Genomic DNA, 16911 nt, shown 5'->3' on the forward strand with positions numbered 1-16911 from the left:
ATGCCAACCGTTCTTTAGATTTATTCATGTAATTTTGCCTGAAATCACTGCTTTCTCTTAAATATAGAATATGGAAATGAGAGAGAACTCCAGAGAGCTCTTCCTCTCCCCCTAGAGGATTACACTGAAGCATCCTAGGAACTCATATTCTGAAGAGCTGAGAGAGAACATACCATAATTTAAGAACAATCTATATCTATTGGTATAGATATGGTATAGATATATATAACCAAACACTCTGGCCTCCTATCTTGAGCAAGTAGCATTCTCCTCTTACCATTTAACAAGACAACCAAAACTAAAATGAGCCCCAGAAAGCGAATATTTCTTGAGCACCTACTATGTTCTAACTACCACATTACGGCTCTTTGGATGCCATCTTTCTTTAAGGCCTCACAAGAAACCCAAGAGACAGACATTTCTTCCCCTCTTACAGATAAGGACATTGAACGTTCTAAACAGTTTAATTTTGCCCAAAAGGGCACAGCTGGTTAAATGAAAAGACTGGATTCATCAAGAATACAAGTGAAATGAATTCCTACCAGACGGCTTCAACAAAAACAGTGCCAATTCTAAAGTCTACACATTTATTTTTACCTAATCTGATGAAAGGAATCGCAAACAGAGAAACCACAGGCGACAGATATGTGTACTATGATACACCAGATAGCGTAATTTAAACTTCCTGAACCAAAGCATTGCCCATTCACTGGAGTTTCACGTTCAAGTTACAGATTGGAGGGGGACTCAATGCTGTGGGCTGAGCACAGGCTCTGAGGTGTGCTCTGAAGGGACTGACTCTGCCCCTCCCCCAGATGCCATCTGGATGTGTGCAGTTGCCTCCCTGCCATCATTTCAGAGGGCAATTGTGCAGACCAACTGGAAGACAAACAAAACTTCATCCAAGTAATCTGTGGTTTCACTGGCATTATCTGGTTGTAATGGTTTTTTTGGAGTTATTTCGGCCCCGTGGAATTGTAGTAAGTTTTATCAAGATCATTAACAAAACCCAAGAAAAGAACCAAGTGTTTGGTCTCGGCCTTATGCTAGATTCTGTGTGAAGGTAAACATTTCTCTTACTCAGCTGCCGCACTGAAGTCTTTCTAAAGAAACATGGCGGCCAACATACCTTGGCATTGAGCGGACACACGGACAGGGCACTTCTGAAGAGCTGTTCTTCATTCCGCCACTCACCACTGCGAATCACGCACCTCAGCACGTTTATGAATAAAATTCCCAGGATGACAGCAGCAATCCATTTCTTAGGAAGAGAGAGAGAACAGTAAATGTCGTGAGCAGGAGCCACCCGACCATCTTGGTTACGAACAGCATCGCTCTGGGCCAATACCTTTTTCTTAGTGTGTTTGCTGAGAGCTCCGAATCCAAAAGTCAGCAGCATGCAGTACCCGGCACTGGGGAGGTAAAGGACTCGTTCTGCAATCACAAAGCCCACTCGGAAGAACAAGTTACTTGCAGGAAGAAATGGAATAATGAGAAATCCCAGGCTCAGCGTAAGGATCCTGAAAAATGAGAAGTCACTGAAATGGCTATTTTCAGACCTGCTAAAAAAAAAATTCCCACTCAACATTAAAATAGTGATAAGGGCTCCCTTTTTTTCGTGTCATCAACTGAGGAAACGCATCAGCAGTAGCAGAGAAATGTCATCAGTAGGGCCTAGGGTTTAGTCTGGCAGTATTAGGGTAAGTCATAAAATCTCACTAATGCACTGCACCAAACGCAGGGATAAGCCTTGTAAGTTGTCCAATCCATATGAATAAGATTAGAATGATTACATTTTATAAGGCCTTACTAATTCACCTTTTATTTTATTTTATTATTTTACAGAGAGAGATAGCAAAAGAGGGAACACAAGCATGGGGAGTGGGAGAGGGAGAAGCAGGCACCCCACTGAGCAGGGAGCCCAAAGCAGGGCTTGATCCCAGGACCCCAGGATCACAATCTGAGCTGAAGGCAGATGCTTAATGACTGAGCCACCCAGGCGCCCCTGATTCACCTCCTCTTAACCCCACTTCAAACCATGGAGCGTTGAATAGATCAGTGGGTATATTGATCCCAATGAGTCCAATACAGTTTTCGTGGGAAATAAGTCTGCCCTTACTTAACAAACCTTACCAGGAATAATACTTGGCTAGTTTAAACTTCATTAAATCTGAAATAAACGAAATCATTTTTGGGTGTTACATCACCATAATTATCAGTCAAGCAAAAAGGAAGCTGAGCAACAAAGCACATCTGAAAAGAGGCGACATGTCCAGGGTTCCAAATGGGACACAAGAACAATTAAGAAGCCAGGTCAAATTTGGTAGCTCCCTGTCGGTGAAGCATCTGCCTTCATCTCAGGTTGTGATCCCAGGTGCTGGGATCGAGCCCTGCATGGGGCTCCCTGCTAGTACGCTCTCTCTCTCTCTTGCAAGCGCTCTCTCTCTCTTCAACAAATAAATAAAATCTTTAAAAAAATACTACAGTATGTGTATAAGTGAACTGAGACTAAAGGTAGTTGCCCTTTAGAATTTATGAACCAATTTAAAAGATAAACTTAAAACTTCATTTTGAGAATACTAAGAAGGGACTCAACCACCTTAAACAGTTTTCTTTCTCATGAAACACATTTACTTTTCTCCCAGTTATTTCCCTAATAACCTTAACTTCTCTCCCCCACCACCCCCACTCCCCCCCCACAAAAAGGAATAGTGTCTTTGGGGCAGCAGTTTATTTTCTACAAAACCACACCAGAAGGACTGGCTAGAACCCACCAGGGCTTTCTGAAGGAGAACTGTGAACGAGCGGCCGGGCCCGCGTCAATTACACTGTCTGTTCTGACCATAAGTCACTCTTTACCACCTGCCATGGGAAGGATCTCAAGACGCTACTTTGAGGGGACCCCGGGAGGAGGAGAGAGAGCCGTCATCCATCCCCCTCCTCCAAGGCCATGCCCCACCGGCTGAAGCTGGCAATGGACTCCAAAGGGACGGAGGTATGTCTGGGAAATAACTGTCCTTGGACATGACCTCCACAAAACTGTTAAAACGGACAGTGCTGGAAGGAGCGAAAGGCTCTGACTCAACCCTGTGTGCAAGCTAAAATTCAGCCTCTTACCTTCTTCTGTGCCTGTCTGCAGAGCACAGGGCTCGGCATATGAGGCCAATTAGGCACAACCAGAGAGCTGCTGGCGCGGTTACCCGCCAGTCGCCGGCTGACTTAATGAGGGGGATGCAGCCCATCGACCAATCGAAACAGAGCCACCACGGGCACAGCAGCAGCCAGGCGTTCAGTGAATAGTAGTAGTTATAGTTTATGGCCTGTCAGTCAAAAGGAAAACAAACATTTACTTGATACAGAACTTCTACATGTACACACACACACACATACATACATACACACACACGAAACTGTATTTTTGAGGCATTCATAGGCTTCTATTCAAGGAGAGCAGTTGCAGAAAATAAAATATTGCCAATTTCTATATTGGACACAAGGCCATAGTTTGCAGCTTATGAAATGCGTTCCAATTGTAATAGACAAAAATACAGCAAAGCCAGCAGACTCTGCTGTACATGTTATATTTCTGGTCAAAGTATGTCCCCTTTATTGAGGGATGCCCAAAGTCTGTGACCCAGGAAATCTGAGGCCCAGGGGTCACCTATGTGTCTGGCAATATAAGAACAGGGTTTTTCCTTCTTTTGATTTCTATCTCTATGAAATGTACAGCTAAGAATTTGTGGCTTGACACGCTTGCCTTCAGAACAAGCAAACCTTTACAAAAAAGAGAGTCCTCATACTGCTGGACATTTAAAGATATGTAACCGATGTGGTCATATTTTGTCTTAATCCCGCTGTATCAATTTTCTTTACAACAAAAGTAATGGGGTCAGGGGACACTTTACTGAGGCTGGCAGGGAACCTGATATTTGAAAGAACCGTTGCTCTTTTAATTTTGTTTTGAATGGAAATACAAAGGGCTTACGCCCTCCCCATCCCCTAATAAAACTTGGGTTTCATCCTAGAACATCCTTCGTGAGAGCAAACCTATGTGGAGGTGTTCAACCGAGGAGGGATTCTGTGGGCGTGTTGGGGAGCACGAAGAGGAGGACAAAGGTGCAGGGACCTGGTGGGCAGAGGAGACAACCCAGCGGGGGAGAGGCTCAGCACTCACCCTGACCAACACGCTGTCCGCGAAGGAGGCGGGGTTGTCCACCTCGGTGAAGGCGGGCGGGCCGGTGCCCATGATTTTCCAGCGCACGTAGAGCACTCCTGCGCCCCCCAAGGCCAAAAGGGTCATTCTGAAGAGGAGGCCCCCGTTCCTGAGCATGCGAATGTTCTGAAAGGACAACCCCAAGCCCCTGATGGCACAGATTTTCAAAGAGAAGTGCAGCGAAGCTAGGTACGAACGCGCAACAATGCCTGAGCTACGCTGACACCGCAGCCCTTGAAAGGGGCAGCTATTTTAAGATTCAAAACTGCAAGAAATATTTTGAAAATGGCATTTTAAATCATCTGGTACTTGACATTTTCCACGTCTGGGCTGGAGACAAAAAGGACGTACTCACCTCTAATGATTTGTCTTTATGTAGTACCTTCTGGACCATTTCCAGAACATTTAATTTGCCTATCACCAAGATGTCAAAGATGGCATTCAAACCCTGAGGAAGCAAGGCAAGGCAATCAGTGATGGGAGAGCCTCACTCTGATTAGGCAGCAATTACACCACGATTTTATTACTGAGTCTTGACATGAATCGCAGTGGATAAGACCATCACCAAAGGAGTCTTCAGCTCTAAAGCAGACGCCCCACTATTGTTCCTATAAAATCAGCTCCTGGTAATAGATCAAATTTATTATCTAGTAAGTTCCCCTTGGTCATGATTTCATAGTCTTCCCATAAGAATATTTTAAGATTCAGGATAGCAGGACATTTGGGGTTCCCAGGAGAAGTTCTGCAGATGTCCCTCTTCCCTTGTTTTTCCTTGACTATAAAACAAGTCTCTTAGTTGATGCAACCGAGCGGTTACCCGCGCAGTAATTATGCCTCAGAAGATAAAGGCAGCCACCAACCTTGACAACCCAGCCACGGAAGCAATTAATGGCACCTCCAGAAGGCCAAGGGCTTGGTGATCTCAACCAGGGCAGTAATAGCAAGCGCGCAACACCCGAAATCACCTCGGGGGGCTTCGGAGGTGGCTCGGGTTCAGCCTCCTTGCGGTCTGCTGACTGTCAGCCCTTGCAGGCACAGAGCCACACTGCGCCTCCCAGCAGGCCCTGCAGTCACAACCTCACGTGACTGAGCGCCCGCCTCCGGAAGGCGGAGCGAGCGATAATGCGCCATTTTGGAGGTCAGGTTCTAACTGGGCGCTGTCTGCCCTTTGATGTTGTCTTCCAGCTGGCTGGGGTGGACGCCATCGGGTCAGCTATGGAAACTACACTCCCAAGATAGTGGCACCTCTGCCAGCGTGGGTCCGCTGTGTGGACAACAGCCACCTCTGCCCACGGCCACTGGACGAATGATAAGTAACCTCTACTGTGTGAAGACACTGGATTTGGGGAGGTGATGTAGCAGCTCCGCCTCTGCTGACAGCTTCCAGGAGCACCAAAATAGCCTCTCCTGGGTGAGAGCTGCTTTTGCAACTGCTATCCCCAGACACGGACCGGACGCTAGATGAGCCTGGAGTCCCCTCTCGCCGCGGGCACTGTCATCTCGCGGAACTCCCTGTCCAGTCTGGATGAGGTGGTCACAGTACATATGGCCTATATAGTTAAAGATCCCTCCGTATGACTCTGGCCTTTTTAATATGAGGTTTTGTGGTGAAAAAGATGATAAATCTTCAGAAGCCAGTGGTAATTTGTAGCTTCCAGAGCAAGGATGACATCCCTACTCAGCCCTTTCCCATAAATGCTGGAAGCCATTAATTATCCAATACACAGGCCAGTGCTGGGTTAATCATGTCAGAGAATTCTGATTTCATCCACTCATGCGATACAGGATTTTAGTGGGTCACAGCGGACCACTTCTGCCTGGCTGTAAACCACTTTCTAGAAGGCAGAAGCTCCCTGTTGAGCAGCCGCTGTCTTACACCATTTGTTTTTCTCCCTAGGAGCTATAAGACAGTCACCAAGGGGCGAGGGAATCTTGTCATCCCTTCTGGTTGGCACTCTCCAACTTCCCATTTAAATGCATCATCAAAATGTCCACATTCTAATCACACTTTTGGAAATTGCTAAATTTTACCATATCTTTAGTTACATAAATTCAACCTAATTCTTTAGTGCTTTTCAAATATTAATGGGAGTCACCTTGGGCCTTGTTAAATGGAGATTTTGACCCAGCAGGACTTGGGGGGGCGGTTGGAGATCCTAAATTTCTAATAAGTTCCCAGATGGTGTTGATGCCACTGGTCTTTGAGAGGCAAGGGTTTAGAGCAGTGGCTGGTTTTGCCACTGGGGGATGCCTGGCAATATCCAGAGACATTTTAAGTTGTCACAACCAAGGGAGTCCTACTGGCATTTAGGAGGTAGAGGCCAGGGATGTTGCCTAATACGCTGTGATGCACAGGAGAGCCCTCCCATGAGAAAGAATGATCCAGCCCAAAATGTCAATAATGTCAAGGTTGAAAAACATGGGCTTTGAACAAACTTCAAGTATCTTTGCAGAGTAATTATTTTTATGCCATTTTTAGCTATCTAACCTTAATCTTATAGACTGAGCCCAATAAAACCATGGATCTTTGCTTTGACTTACATCAAATCTCATATGACTTCATCTGCTTTCTTTTCCAAGCTATTCCTACATGGCCCATTCAAATCCCAGATCTTTGTTTTTCCATTTCTCCACGCTGATCATATCCTTAATTTCTAAATTTTCCTAATGTCCGGCATAAAATTAGTTAGAATAGTGAAAGAGGAAAGTGGATTGCAATGCCTCTCCCTCCCTGGGGCTTCAGTTCTGATCAGACATAGGAGGTGAACATCTGTACTCTTCAGGGACTCCTCCTTTCCTCTTTGACATTTCCAGTCCAAGCTGAGCACAACACACACTCGGGGCTTCTCTCTCCAGGACCAGAAGCATGGATGGGCTCAGCCCACTGGTGGATTTGGAACTGCCGAAATAGGAGAGCACTCCAGAAAACCGAAACTGTTCTTTCCTCTTTTTCTACGGCACCTTTCCATGAGAGCTAATTGCTCCCCCCCACCTTTTTTTTTAAAATTTATTTATCCCAGAGAGAGAGAGAGAGAGAGAGAGAGCGAGCGCAAGAGAGCAGGAGGAACAGAGGGAGAGAGAGAGAGAGAGAGCGCGCGTGCGCGCTCAGAGCCTGACATAAGGCTCACAGCCCTGGGAGCTTAACTGACTGTGCTACCCAGGTACCCCAGGAGTTAATCATTATCTTTTTTTTTTCCAATTCAATTAGCCAATATATAATACATCATTAATTTTAGATGTGCTGTTCAATAACTATCAGTTGTGTACAACACCCAGCGCCTGTCACATCACGTGCCCCCTTAACGCCCATCACCCAGTTGCCCCATCCCCCTACACACCTCCCTCCCACAACCCTCGGTTTGTTTCTCAGAGTCAAGAATCTCTCACACTTTGTCTTCCTCTTTGATTTCTTCCCATTTGGTTCTCCCTTCCTTCCCCATGATCCTCTGTACAACTTCTTATCTCCCACACAGGAGTTTCCCACTGGTTGCTAATGATCATCAACGGAGACAGCCCGTTTCCAGGCAGTATCAGATGTACCGAAACCATGAGTAACTGGCCGAAAGGTCTATGACGGGCCGGCAATGGGGTTGAGAAATAAGAGGCCAGGCCAGCCCAGGAAGTCTCCGCTGCAGGGGAAGAAAGGGCAGGCGTGACCGCATCTGGGGACTTACTAGCACGGTGATCCCTTGCTCTTTGCACAGCATGGCTACGGCTCCCAGAAGGATACTCAGCAGCACCCAGAATGTAGAATGTGTTCCCTCTTTGTTACCTGCTGATTCAGAGAAATGACAAACATAAGTCATGCAAGCTCAGCCTTCCTAGCACCAGAGCTACGACTCTAAGCATGCACTTGAAAATAGCCACAGTTGAAAGAGAGTTTGGTCTCCTGATAGCGCTTTTCCGTGGGCAAGTGTCCTACGTTCCGCATTTCTGTTTAGACAGTACCCTCTAAATGATCTACACACCTGGTCTCAAGGTGGACCCTAGCAGGCACCCACCGCCTTTGGGAAGCATTTCAGTAAAGCCCTGGGCACAGAGATATCTCATCGCAGGATCCCAACGGGGCAAGTTCCTTTGTCCTAACCTGCCGGCACCTAACGGGCCACTCTGACAAGCTGTGTTAAGAAATCCCCCTCGAGGATAAGCACTGCATCTGGTCACAGGCTAACCTCAACAGTGACCGCTGCTCCCAGCACAGGGGTGATGGCAGTATCTGGGTGGCCCCAAGAAGCCCAATAGCTGCCCACAGAGGAGTCCAGGGAAAGGCACAGGCCGGGCTGGGCTGCCAACCCGCATGCGGACTCAAGCCAAAACATCCCTATGAATGTCAGCTCTGTTGTATGAAGCCTGGGGTAAGACTAAGCTCGAGCCATCACTAAAAGTCCCTGAACTGCCTTCTGGAAAGGGAGGGTCTGGCTCCAAAGTGTTTGGTGGGAGATGTTTGCAATTTGGGGGCCAGAGCTGAACTGCTTGAAAGGAAAGGGAAGGTCACATGTGGTGCCCATCTCTGTTCTTCTTTTGTAAGGCTCTCACCTCCTTAAACATTTAAAAAAGACATAGGTCTGAAGTAGGGCAAAGTGAACCTGCTTGGAGAGCCAAACTGTTCACTTGCCTGGGCTGCCTCTGCATCTTGGGTCAGTTCTGATGAAAACTGAATTCCAAATTCCAGCTCTGCTGCTTACTAAGTGACCTTGAGGAAATTACTTACATTCACAATCTCAATAACCTCATCTATAAAATGCAAACAACATTACCTACCTACTGGTATATCTGAGATGGGAAAGTTATCTAGAACTACGTGGCCATTTGTGTTAAACATTACATAAATATTCTTGCCAATGTAAATCATATCTGGAAAGCATACAAGAACCAATCACAGTAGTTTCTGAACAGTTCTAAGAAGAAAATCTGGGGCAGCAGAGGGGAAAAGTCTTACTTTGCACTGTAAAGCCCTTTTGTAGTCGTTATATATATATTTTCAACTATGTGCATGTGTGGTAGCATCTCTAGCTTCTAGCCCTGATACTGGCAGCACTCCCAGTGCTAGTGGTGACAACCAAAAATGTCACAGCTTTGCAACATTCCTGGGAGGAGGGGAAATCGATTGTAGTGGGGACCACTGCCCTGAACCGCTGGTACTGATAGGCAGGTCTATGCACCTGCCCTTGGATCCTGGTCATCATGTGGGGCCTCAGGCCCCACCCACACCTGCGCCATCAGAAAGACGAGGGTGGGGCCCAGCATCTGGCCTTTTAACCAGGCTTCCAGGGGCTCCTGATGCCTGTGAAAGGTTGGAGAGCATCACCCTAGAGAGGAAGCTTGCTCCCAGCCACATCCCTGATGCCATGTGTGGCTCATGGGAGCAACTCAGACTTCTGCTCTTGGAATCCACGACACCTGACTGACTCTGGAAAGGCAATACGCGTTTGGTGAATGAAATTGCTGCCCGCGGTCCACCAGAAACAAATGCTAGAGCCACCACGTGGGAACAGGAGCAGTCCCTCTTACAGGCTGTGCAGACCAGCTCCCTTGCACAAGTGGCGGGAGTGTTGAAGTGCTGGGACCCTTTCCAAGATGCTTCCAGCTGGGGCCACGAGGTCTTGACTTTGAGACCTTCTAGGATGGGGATTAACTTTCTGCAAGCGCCTATTTCGATTGCAAACTGTGGGTCATTGGAATAGTCTTTGTTAGGGTGAGCCCACAACTGTCTCCCTCGACATCAGGTCTTGGCTCTGTTCTGCTCTATCGCCTTTCCAATTGTTCAGGAGGCACAATTGTTCAGAAGTTTCCAGTTGTTCATAAGTTGCCTGGAAGCCAACTTCTCATTACCCAACAACCATTCTAGATCAGCGTAGAGAGACTGATCAAGTCAGCTGAGGGTCACCTCACCTATAGAAATTAATGACATTCTACGATGTGAAACTGAACGACCACAGTTATGAGTCAGAAGAACAAACCCCATTAAATGAATGACTGTATCTGAGTGTTTACATTTTTATGGAACTTACTATTTTTGGGAGGGATTTGCTAATGATCATCAGCAGACAACATCAAAGCACATGTCATCCTAGACACCAAAGCATTTACATAAAATCAAGGTCAAAATAACCATAAAGCTAACCCTGGCTAGTTCCTTTTGAATGATGATTTTAGGAAAGGCCTCACAAGTTCCGGCAACACAGCCCCGGGGTCCCGCTGGCAGAATGGAGGTGATCACAGCTCACTACACACGACGCCTTCCGACATGACGGAGAAGGATGGCAGATGCCAACCTTAAGGCTTGTCCTCTCCAAGCCAATGAACACATGGTCCATTGAGCGTTTCTCCCATCGCACATCTCCTTGAGTCTACATCAAACCACACTCGGAATTTTCCCATATTAGCAGCTGGTAGGTAAATAGGCACCTTCAATTATAAATGAACTCATGTATTACTGGGAGGGGGGTCTCTTCCACAGATAACGGAGTAAATGACTCCCCAGCCCAGCTCCCATGCCCCTCAGGAAAGCCCCTCACAATAGGACCTGCTCCAGGCCAGTGTGGAGATGCCCCGTGGGCCCTCAGACTCTGCCTGCTGCTTCCACATCCACTTTAGGAACCAAATGGACCTCACCCCCCACTGCCTGGATTAGGGTTTTCTAAGCTTTCTCATTCTCACAATCTGTGTTTGGAACTCTTCATGAAACACAACCGGACTTCCCAATATGAGGCTCCCTGTTTTTAACATTTAAAGACGGTCCATTGGGGGCACGTGGCTGGCTCAGTAGGAGCATGAAACTCTTGCTCTCAAGGTTGTGAGTTCAAGCTCCATGTTGGGTGTAGAGATTACTTAAAAAAAAAAAAAAAATAAGAAAGAAGATCCCTTGACCATTTTACCTTCCTTCCTAGAAAAACTGAACTGGCTTGTATTTTACACGACTGTAACCTGGATGAATTCCTCCCCTCCCGCGACCATGGACCAGTGGCTTTGAATAGGAAAAAAAATTCCCAGTTCCTCCATTAAAACACCCAAAGGACAGCACTTGAAGCACTCCATTAACACAAGTTAAATTAGTATAGAGATGGGGAAGTAATGGGCTCCTGTTCCACTTGTCTGGAATTTAAAATGGTTTTCTCCTTAGATGGCTAAATCAGATTTCACCAAATACAGAAAAAAAACTTCTATAGAAAACAGATAACCTTCTTCTGAATCTCATTCCATCATTTCACCACGCTTCTCAAACCCCAAGTTTCTGCAGGGGACATGGACACCCCACACCACTTGAATCCTCTATGGTAATTCTTTTGGAAGAGTCCTACCCTGTAATTCCCTGTTACACTTTTGATTTGGTGCAGACAGGTCTGGTAAAAGACATGTGAGAGACAATGTTTCTTTGCTAAAGGAATTTCTTTAGTTACGGTGATGATTAAATATATGGCCACTTCTCAACAGTGGTAATTTCTGATCAAAGGCAAAATTTCAGTAGTGAGTTACAAACCCAGTGAGGGATTCATATTCGGAAAACCAAACTCGAGATTTCCACTGTCCAGAGAAGGCATCATAGCCGATGAGCACCTGAAACTTACCAGTCCCTAGCAAGATGTGTCACAAGTATAAGTCACACACCTGATTTGGAAGACTTGCTATGAAAAAAAAAAAAGGACTATAAAATATTTCATAATTTTATATTGATTATTATATAGTGAAATTGTCATGTTTTTTATATATTTGGCTAAAAGTGTAGTTAAAATTCATCTAACGGGGGTCTTTTTATAATGTGGTTACTAGCCACTTGGAAATTACATGCATGGCTCATCCTGTATTTCTTACTGTCTGTCCCACGTGCTCAGAGACCCAGTTTACAGGTGAAAAATCTGTACGTGGCCTTGTTTGCATTCCAAGTCTGCCTTTGAAAACTCAGAGAACATGAAGTGAATCTGCCTCTTTAAATCTCTTTCTCCTGAAACTCTTACAGGATTGGCCATTTGACATTATCAGGAATCATAAAGCTAACCACGTACCAACACTTCAGTTTTTTCCAGAGTTCAAATAGGAAAGCTTAATTTAACTAATGTTTCTCCATGATTTCCTATAAATCGAAGTCTTTACAAATGTGTGGTAGGCACGTGCATGATACGCCAAGGCCAAGTACAAAAGCACTGACAGTGTTTCCAGTATGAGGGTGGTTGAGAAAGGGCGTATAAAGATTAAATACTCAACTGGGAAACTGGTTTTGAGCCCAGCCTAGTGGACTTCTGGTAACACGACCCATGTTAGCAAAGTTTTTACCCATGTAATTCCCAAGATTAAAAAAAAATTTTTAAAGACTTTATTTATTTATTCATGAGAGAGAGAGAGAGAGAACGGAACACAGAAGGAGAAGCAGGCAGGCTGCCCACTGAGCAGGGAGCCCAATGCGGGACTTGATCCCAGGGCCTTGGAATCACGACCTGAGCCAAAGGCAGATGCTTAACCGACTGAGCCACCCACGTGCCCTAAAATTTTTTTGAGTCTTAATTTGTCAAGGTGACCAATGCTAATTGCTGTCAAGATACAGCACATCTAGATGAATTTGGACTCTGCATTTATGTGAGTATGCTCTTGTTTAGTAACTAATGCAAGCCATTCTTCCATTTCTAAGTTTGAGCATTTTAACAGGACAGATGAAACAGAGATGACACCTCCAATACAGCTGGCACTCAACAAAGATTTGGGGAATCAACAGTTTCATTTCTATGTCTACCAGAAGTCTTATTATATTACCACACTTCTTTTGCAATTATGATATGTAATTTAATATCAAAAAGTTATAATGTACTCCCTGTGAGGAAGCACAGCCAGAAGTCACATCTCTTCATTTGACATTAATTTAATGTCTTTAAATCACCTCACAATGGAAAAATCTCCATCATGAGATGAAAAAAATCTATTTAAAAAATATTTTGAAAAAAATTACATAACCCTAATATAACACTGTATCTCAACTATATTGGAATTAAATTTTTTAAAAATTACATAAGAAATAATAAAAAGGCCAAGCAAAAACTGATCGTATTAATTTTAAATTTAGAGCTGTTAAAAACAGTAATAATAAATCCTGAGAGTCAGATGTCACTGCCAGTGCAGTTGCATTTATGAATATTTTTATTCAAAAAAATCGTCCCCGAGTAGGGAATTCTAACTAGTACATAACTAGATGCCAGCATCTCAGGATGTTGTGTGTACCCAGAGTTCTCTGTCTCATTTCCATCCAGTCCACTGACTTGTAATCACCAGTGACCCAGGGGAAGAAGAAAAGAACCATTCCTACGCCACGTGACATTTCTCAGCACGTAAGAAGACCACCTGCTCCAGGATAATTATGCAGCATTAGCAAACATCAACAGTTTATGATCCAGAACTTAGTAAACTGGCCTAGAAAATGTTTTCCTTGTTTCCGTATATGCTTGCCACAGCTAAGAGAATACAACCACTTAGATAAATGGAGACAAAGGCTAATGAAGTGCAGGGAGCCGAGGGGGAATAAAAAACCCACCCCAAAATGAAGAACAGAAACACACTTGTCACTGCTAACACCCACAAGTGCCAACAGATGTGATCAATTTAATGAAGCATGTGCCTTGGATTTGGCACTACTTTCTGGGGGGGAGATCCTCTTTCAGAAAAAGCACCACATTGTACGAGCTACCCTCTTCACCGCTCAATGCCTGGCATCTCCACTGCCTTGAACCTGGCACGCCGTGTTGTGTGTGGGAACCACGCCACCCTGACAGGTGGCCCTGACTCCCTCTGCCAGAGCGACACAATGAGCATCCCACTCCCATTCCAAAAGTCGGAGCCAACCAGGCAGTGCCTCCACCCGCTGAATGAAAGGAATCAGCCGCGGCCATTCTGAAGTACCAGCCCGTTTGTGGGGAAATCAAGCAACATAGGAACCAATGAAACATGAAGGCAGAGAATAGAAAATACACAGGAACGCCACCGTCAGAGTTCAGTTGGCAATGACCCCAAATCTAAAAGCAAGAGTCTTCTGCTACATGATTTACACAGTCACCTATTTTTTTTTTTTTTTAGAGCTGCATGATTCTAAGTCAAAAAAACAAAACGAAACAAACAAAAAAACCAAAGTCTTAAGTCAGAATGAAAATGAAAATGTGAGGACATGATACCCCAAGATTAAGAGTTATCTTACTTTAGCTGCCTGACCTACGTAGAGACAGCAATACAGCAGACAGAGTTTAAGGACTTGCAACAACCAATCTTTGGGGTCTTGTCTTTCATAATAGTTTAGAATTTAAAATAGTTGTTCTGGATATGTAACAGATTCATTCCTCTCTTAAAAAGGTTCTCTCCTGCCCAGCATAAATGAACTAATTAAATTTCTCTTGTTCATTTCAGCTTCCCGGAAACAAGTATTTTAAGTTATTTGTTTAAAAGAGAAATCGTGGGCACCTGGGTGGCTCAGTCGGTCAAGCATCTGCTTTTGGCTCAGATCATGATCCCTGGGTCCTGGGATCTGGGTCCTGGGATCTGGGTCCTGGGATCTGGGTCCTGGGATCTGGGTCCTGGGATAGAGCCTTGCGTCAGGCTCCCTGCTCGGCGGGGAGCCTGCTTCTCCCTCTCTTTCCTGCTCATGCTCCCTGTTGCTCTGTCTCAATCTCTCAAATAAGTAAATAAATAAAATCTTGAAAAAAAAAATGGTTTTGGCTAGTCTACCATGTTTACTGTGCAGAGAGATGATCTGTTTCCAGTCCAAAATACTAGGCTTTAAAAGAGATGTCAGTGTTGACAAGATGTCTCATCATAAGAATAACACTTTTTGTTTGGGGCATTCAGAAATGATGACCAGTGCACCATCAACTTTATCTGACTTTGTGTTCTTCTTTTTTGAGGAAAACATATGGTTTTCCGGGGTGCTTGGGTGGCTCAGTCAGTTAAGGGCCTGCCTTCTGCTCAGGTCATGACCCCACATCGGACTCCCTGATCAACAAGGGAGCCTGCTTCTCCCTCTCCCTCTGCCACTGCACACATGCTCTCTCTCTCTCTCTGACTCTCAAGTGAATAAATAAAATCTTAAAAAATAAAAAAAAGGTATGGTTTCCCTTATAAGGACATTTACTTTTTTAAAAAAAGGATTCTGTTGCAAAAGATCTTGCATGAAGATATTCTAAGCACCATATCTCACACACACACACACACACACACACACACAGCAGACAGAAATGTTACATGAGTAGCTTTTTTCCCCATTTTCTGAAAAGGCAGGGATTCTAGAGGTTAGCACAGAATTGCTTGTTAATAAACTAGCAGTTAAAATTGTCCTGAGCTTTATAATACAGACACTGAATCTATAAAGAAAACTAATGAGGTCATCAAAAAGAAATGTATCCCTTGAAAGAGCTTTTTAACTAGTTAAAACCACAAATTTCAGAGTACTCAATGTTTTGTTCCCTTATAAAAATATTAAAAACCTTTCTTGAACTGTAAGTTTCTGTGTAGCTGATGCTAGACCTTTCTTTGAATTTATGTTCAGATCCAAAAAGAACAAAGACCAGGTCACTTTAAAGTTTAAACTTTAAGTTTAAACAATAAACAAACAAATAAAAATGTTTAAGTTAAACAATAAAGTTTACACCTTAAGTTTAAACAATAAATAGCATTATTATTTGTGTCTAATAAATACTAGACTGAACTTCTACCACAGAGGAGCTCTGGTTCTCAGTGGAACACTTACAAACATGTGGAGCAACTGGCACTAGGAACCATCATGGCCGTGACAATGTGTTTGGCACATGTTTACCACTCGGCTTTTTGTAAAATCCACACTGACTAGACAGGGGAAAACAAAAAATGAGTGACTATTTCTTAATATAGCTCAAAGTCCAAATGAAAAAATATATACCTGAATGTCCATTAGTATCAAGCTCTTTGCTCTGTTGGACTGAAGGAAATTTAACAGAGATGAAAGAAATTAGTAGCATAAACAAAACTACCATATGATCCAGTAATTCCAATTCTGGGTATTTATCCAATGGAAACACATTCTCTCTCTATAAAATACTATATGCTATATATATATGCTATAAAATATGCAGCATATATACTATTTAATATTGTGGCATATTACTATATACTATATATGTATATATACATGATATACTATATAACATGGCATATTACTATGTACCATGTAATACCATCATATAGCATATTACACTACAGTATATAATACCACAGTATAGTATTATACTATAAGATATAGAGTATAAATCACTGTACTATGAAATATATAGTACATACATATAAAATATATACTGTGTATACATATAGGTATATGTGCACAGTATAAACAGAATGGAATATTATTCAGATATAAAAAAGAAGGAAATCCTTCCATTTGCAACATGTTTGGACCCTGAGGGCATTGTGCTAAGTTAAGTAAGTCAGATAGAGAAAAACAAATACTGTGTGATCTCACTTAGACATAGAATAAAACCCAAACTCATAGATAGAATAGACCAGTGTTTGCCAGAGGAGGTTGAAGGTGCGCAGCTAAAAGGTCAAAACTCCAAAAAGCCACAAGTCCTGGGGATGAAATGCACAGCATGGTACCCAGAGGTAACAACACTGTTGCATATTTGAAAGTTGCTAAGAGAGTTGATTTTAAAAGTTCTCATCACAAGAAATGTGTTAACTATATATGGTGATGGATGCCA

At 43.8% G+C, this 16911-nt stretch overlaps 1 protein-coding gene across 6 annotated transcripts in view; it reads right to left on the bottom strand.

Annotated features, from left to right (window-relative positions):
- The window catches only part of TMTC4 (transmembrane O-mannosyltransferase targeting cadherins 4), a 64555-nt gene that overhangs the window by 21088 nt on the left and 26556 nt on the right, over nt 1–16911 (bottom strand). For 4 of the 6 annotated variants that reach the window (XM_059377567.1, XM_059377564.1, XM_059377569.1 and 1 more), the window contains 6 exons: nt 7888–7988; nt 4569–4661; nt 4175–4339; nt 3118–3320; nt 1349–1520; nt 1130–1261 (listed from right to left, as the gene is read on the bottom strand). In XM_059377567.1, the coding sequence (XP_059233550.1) occupies nt 1130–1261; nt 1349–1520; nt 3118–3320; nt 4175–4339; nt 4569–4661; nt 7888–7988 (866 nt within the window). The remainder of the gene's footprint in view (nt 1–1129; nt 1262–1348; nt 1521–3117; nt 3321–4174; nt 4340–4568; nt 4662–7887; nt 7989–16911) is intronic. The other 2 variants (XM_059377568.1, XM_059377565.1) reach the window with 1 other exon arrangement.

Source organism: Mustela nigripes, chromosome 15 (genome assembly GCF_022355385.1).
Source record: "Mustela nigripes isolate SB6536 chromosome 15, MUSNIG.SB6536, whole genome shotgun sequence".
Classification (NCBI taxonomy): Eukaryota; Metazoa; Chordata; class Mammalia; order Carnivora; family Mustelidae; genus Mustela; species Mustela nigripes.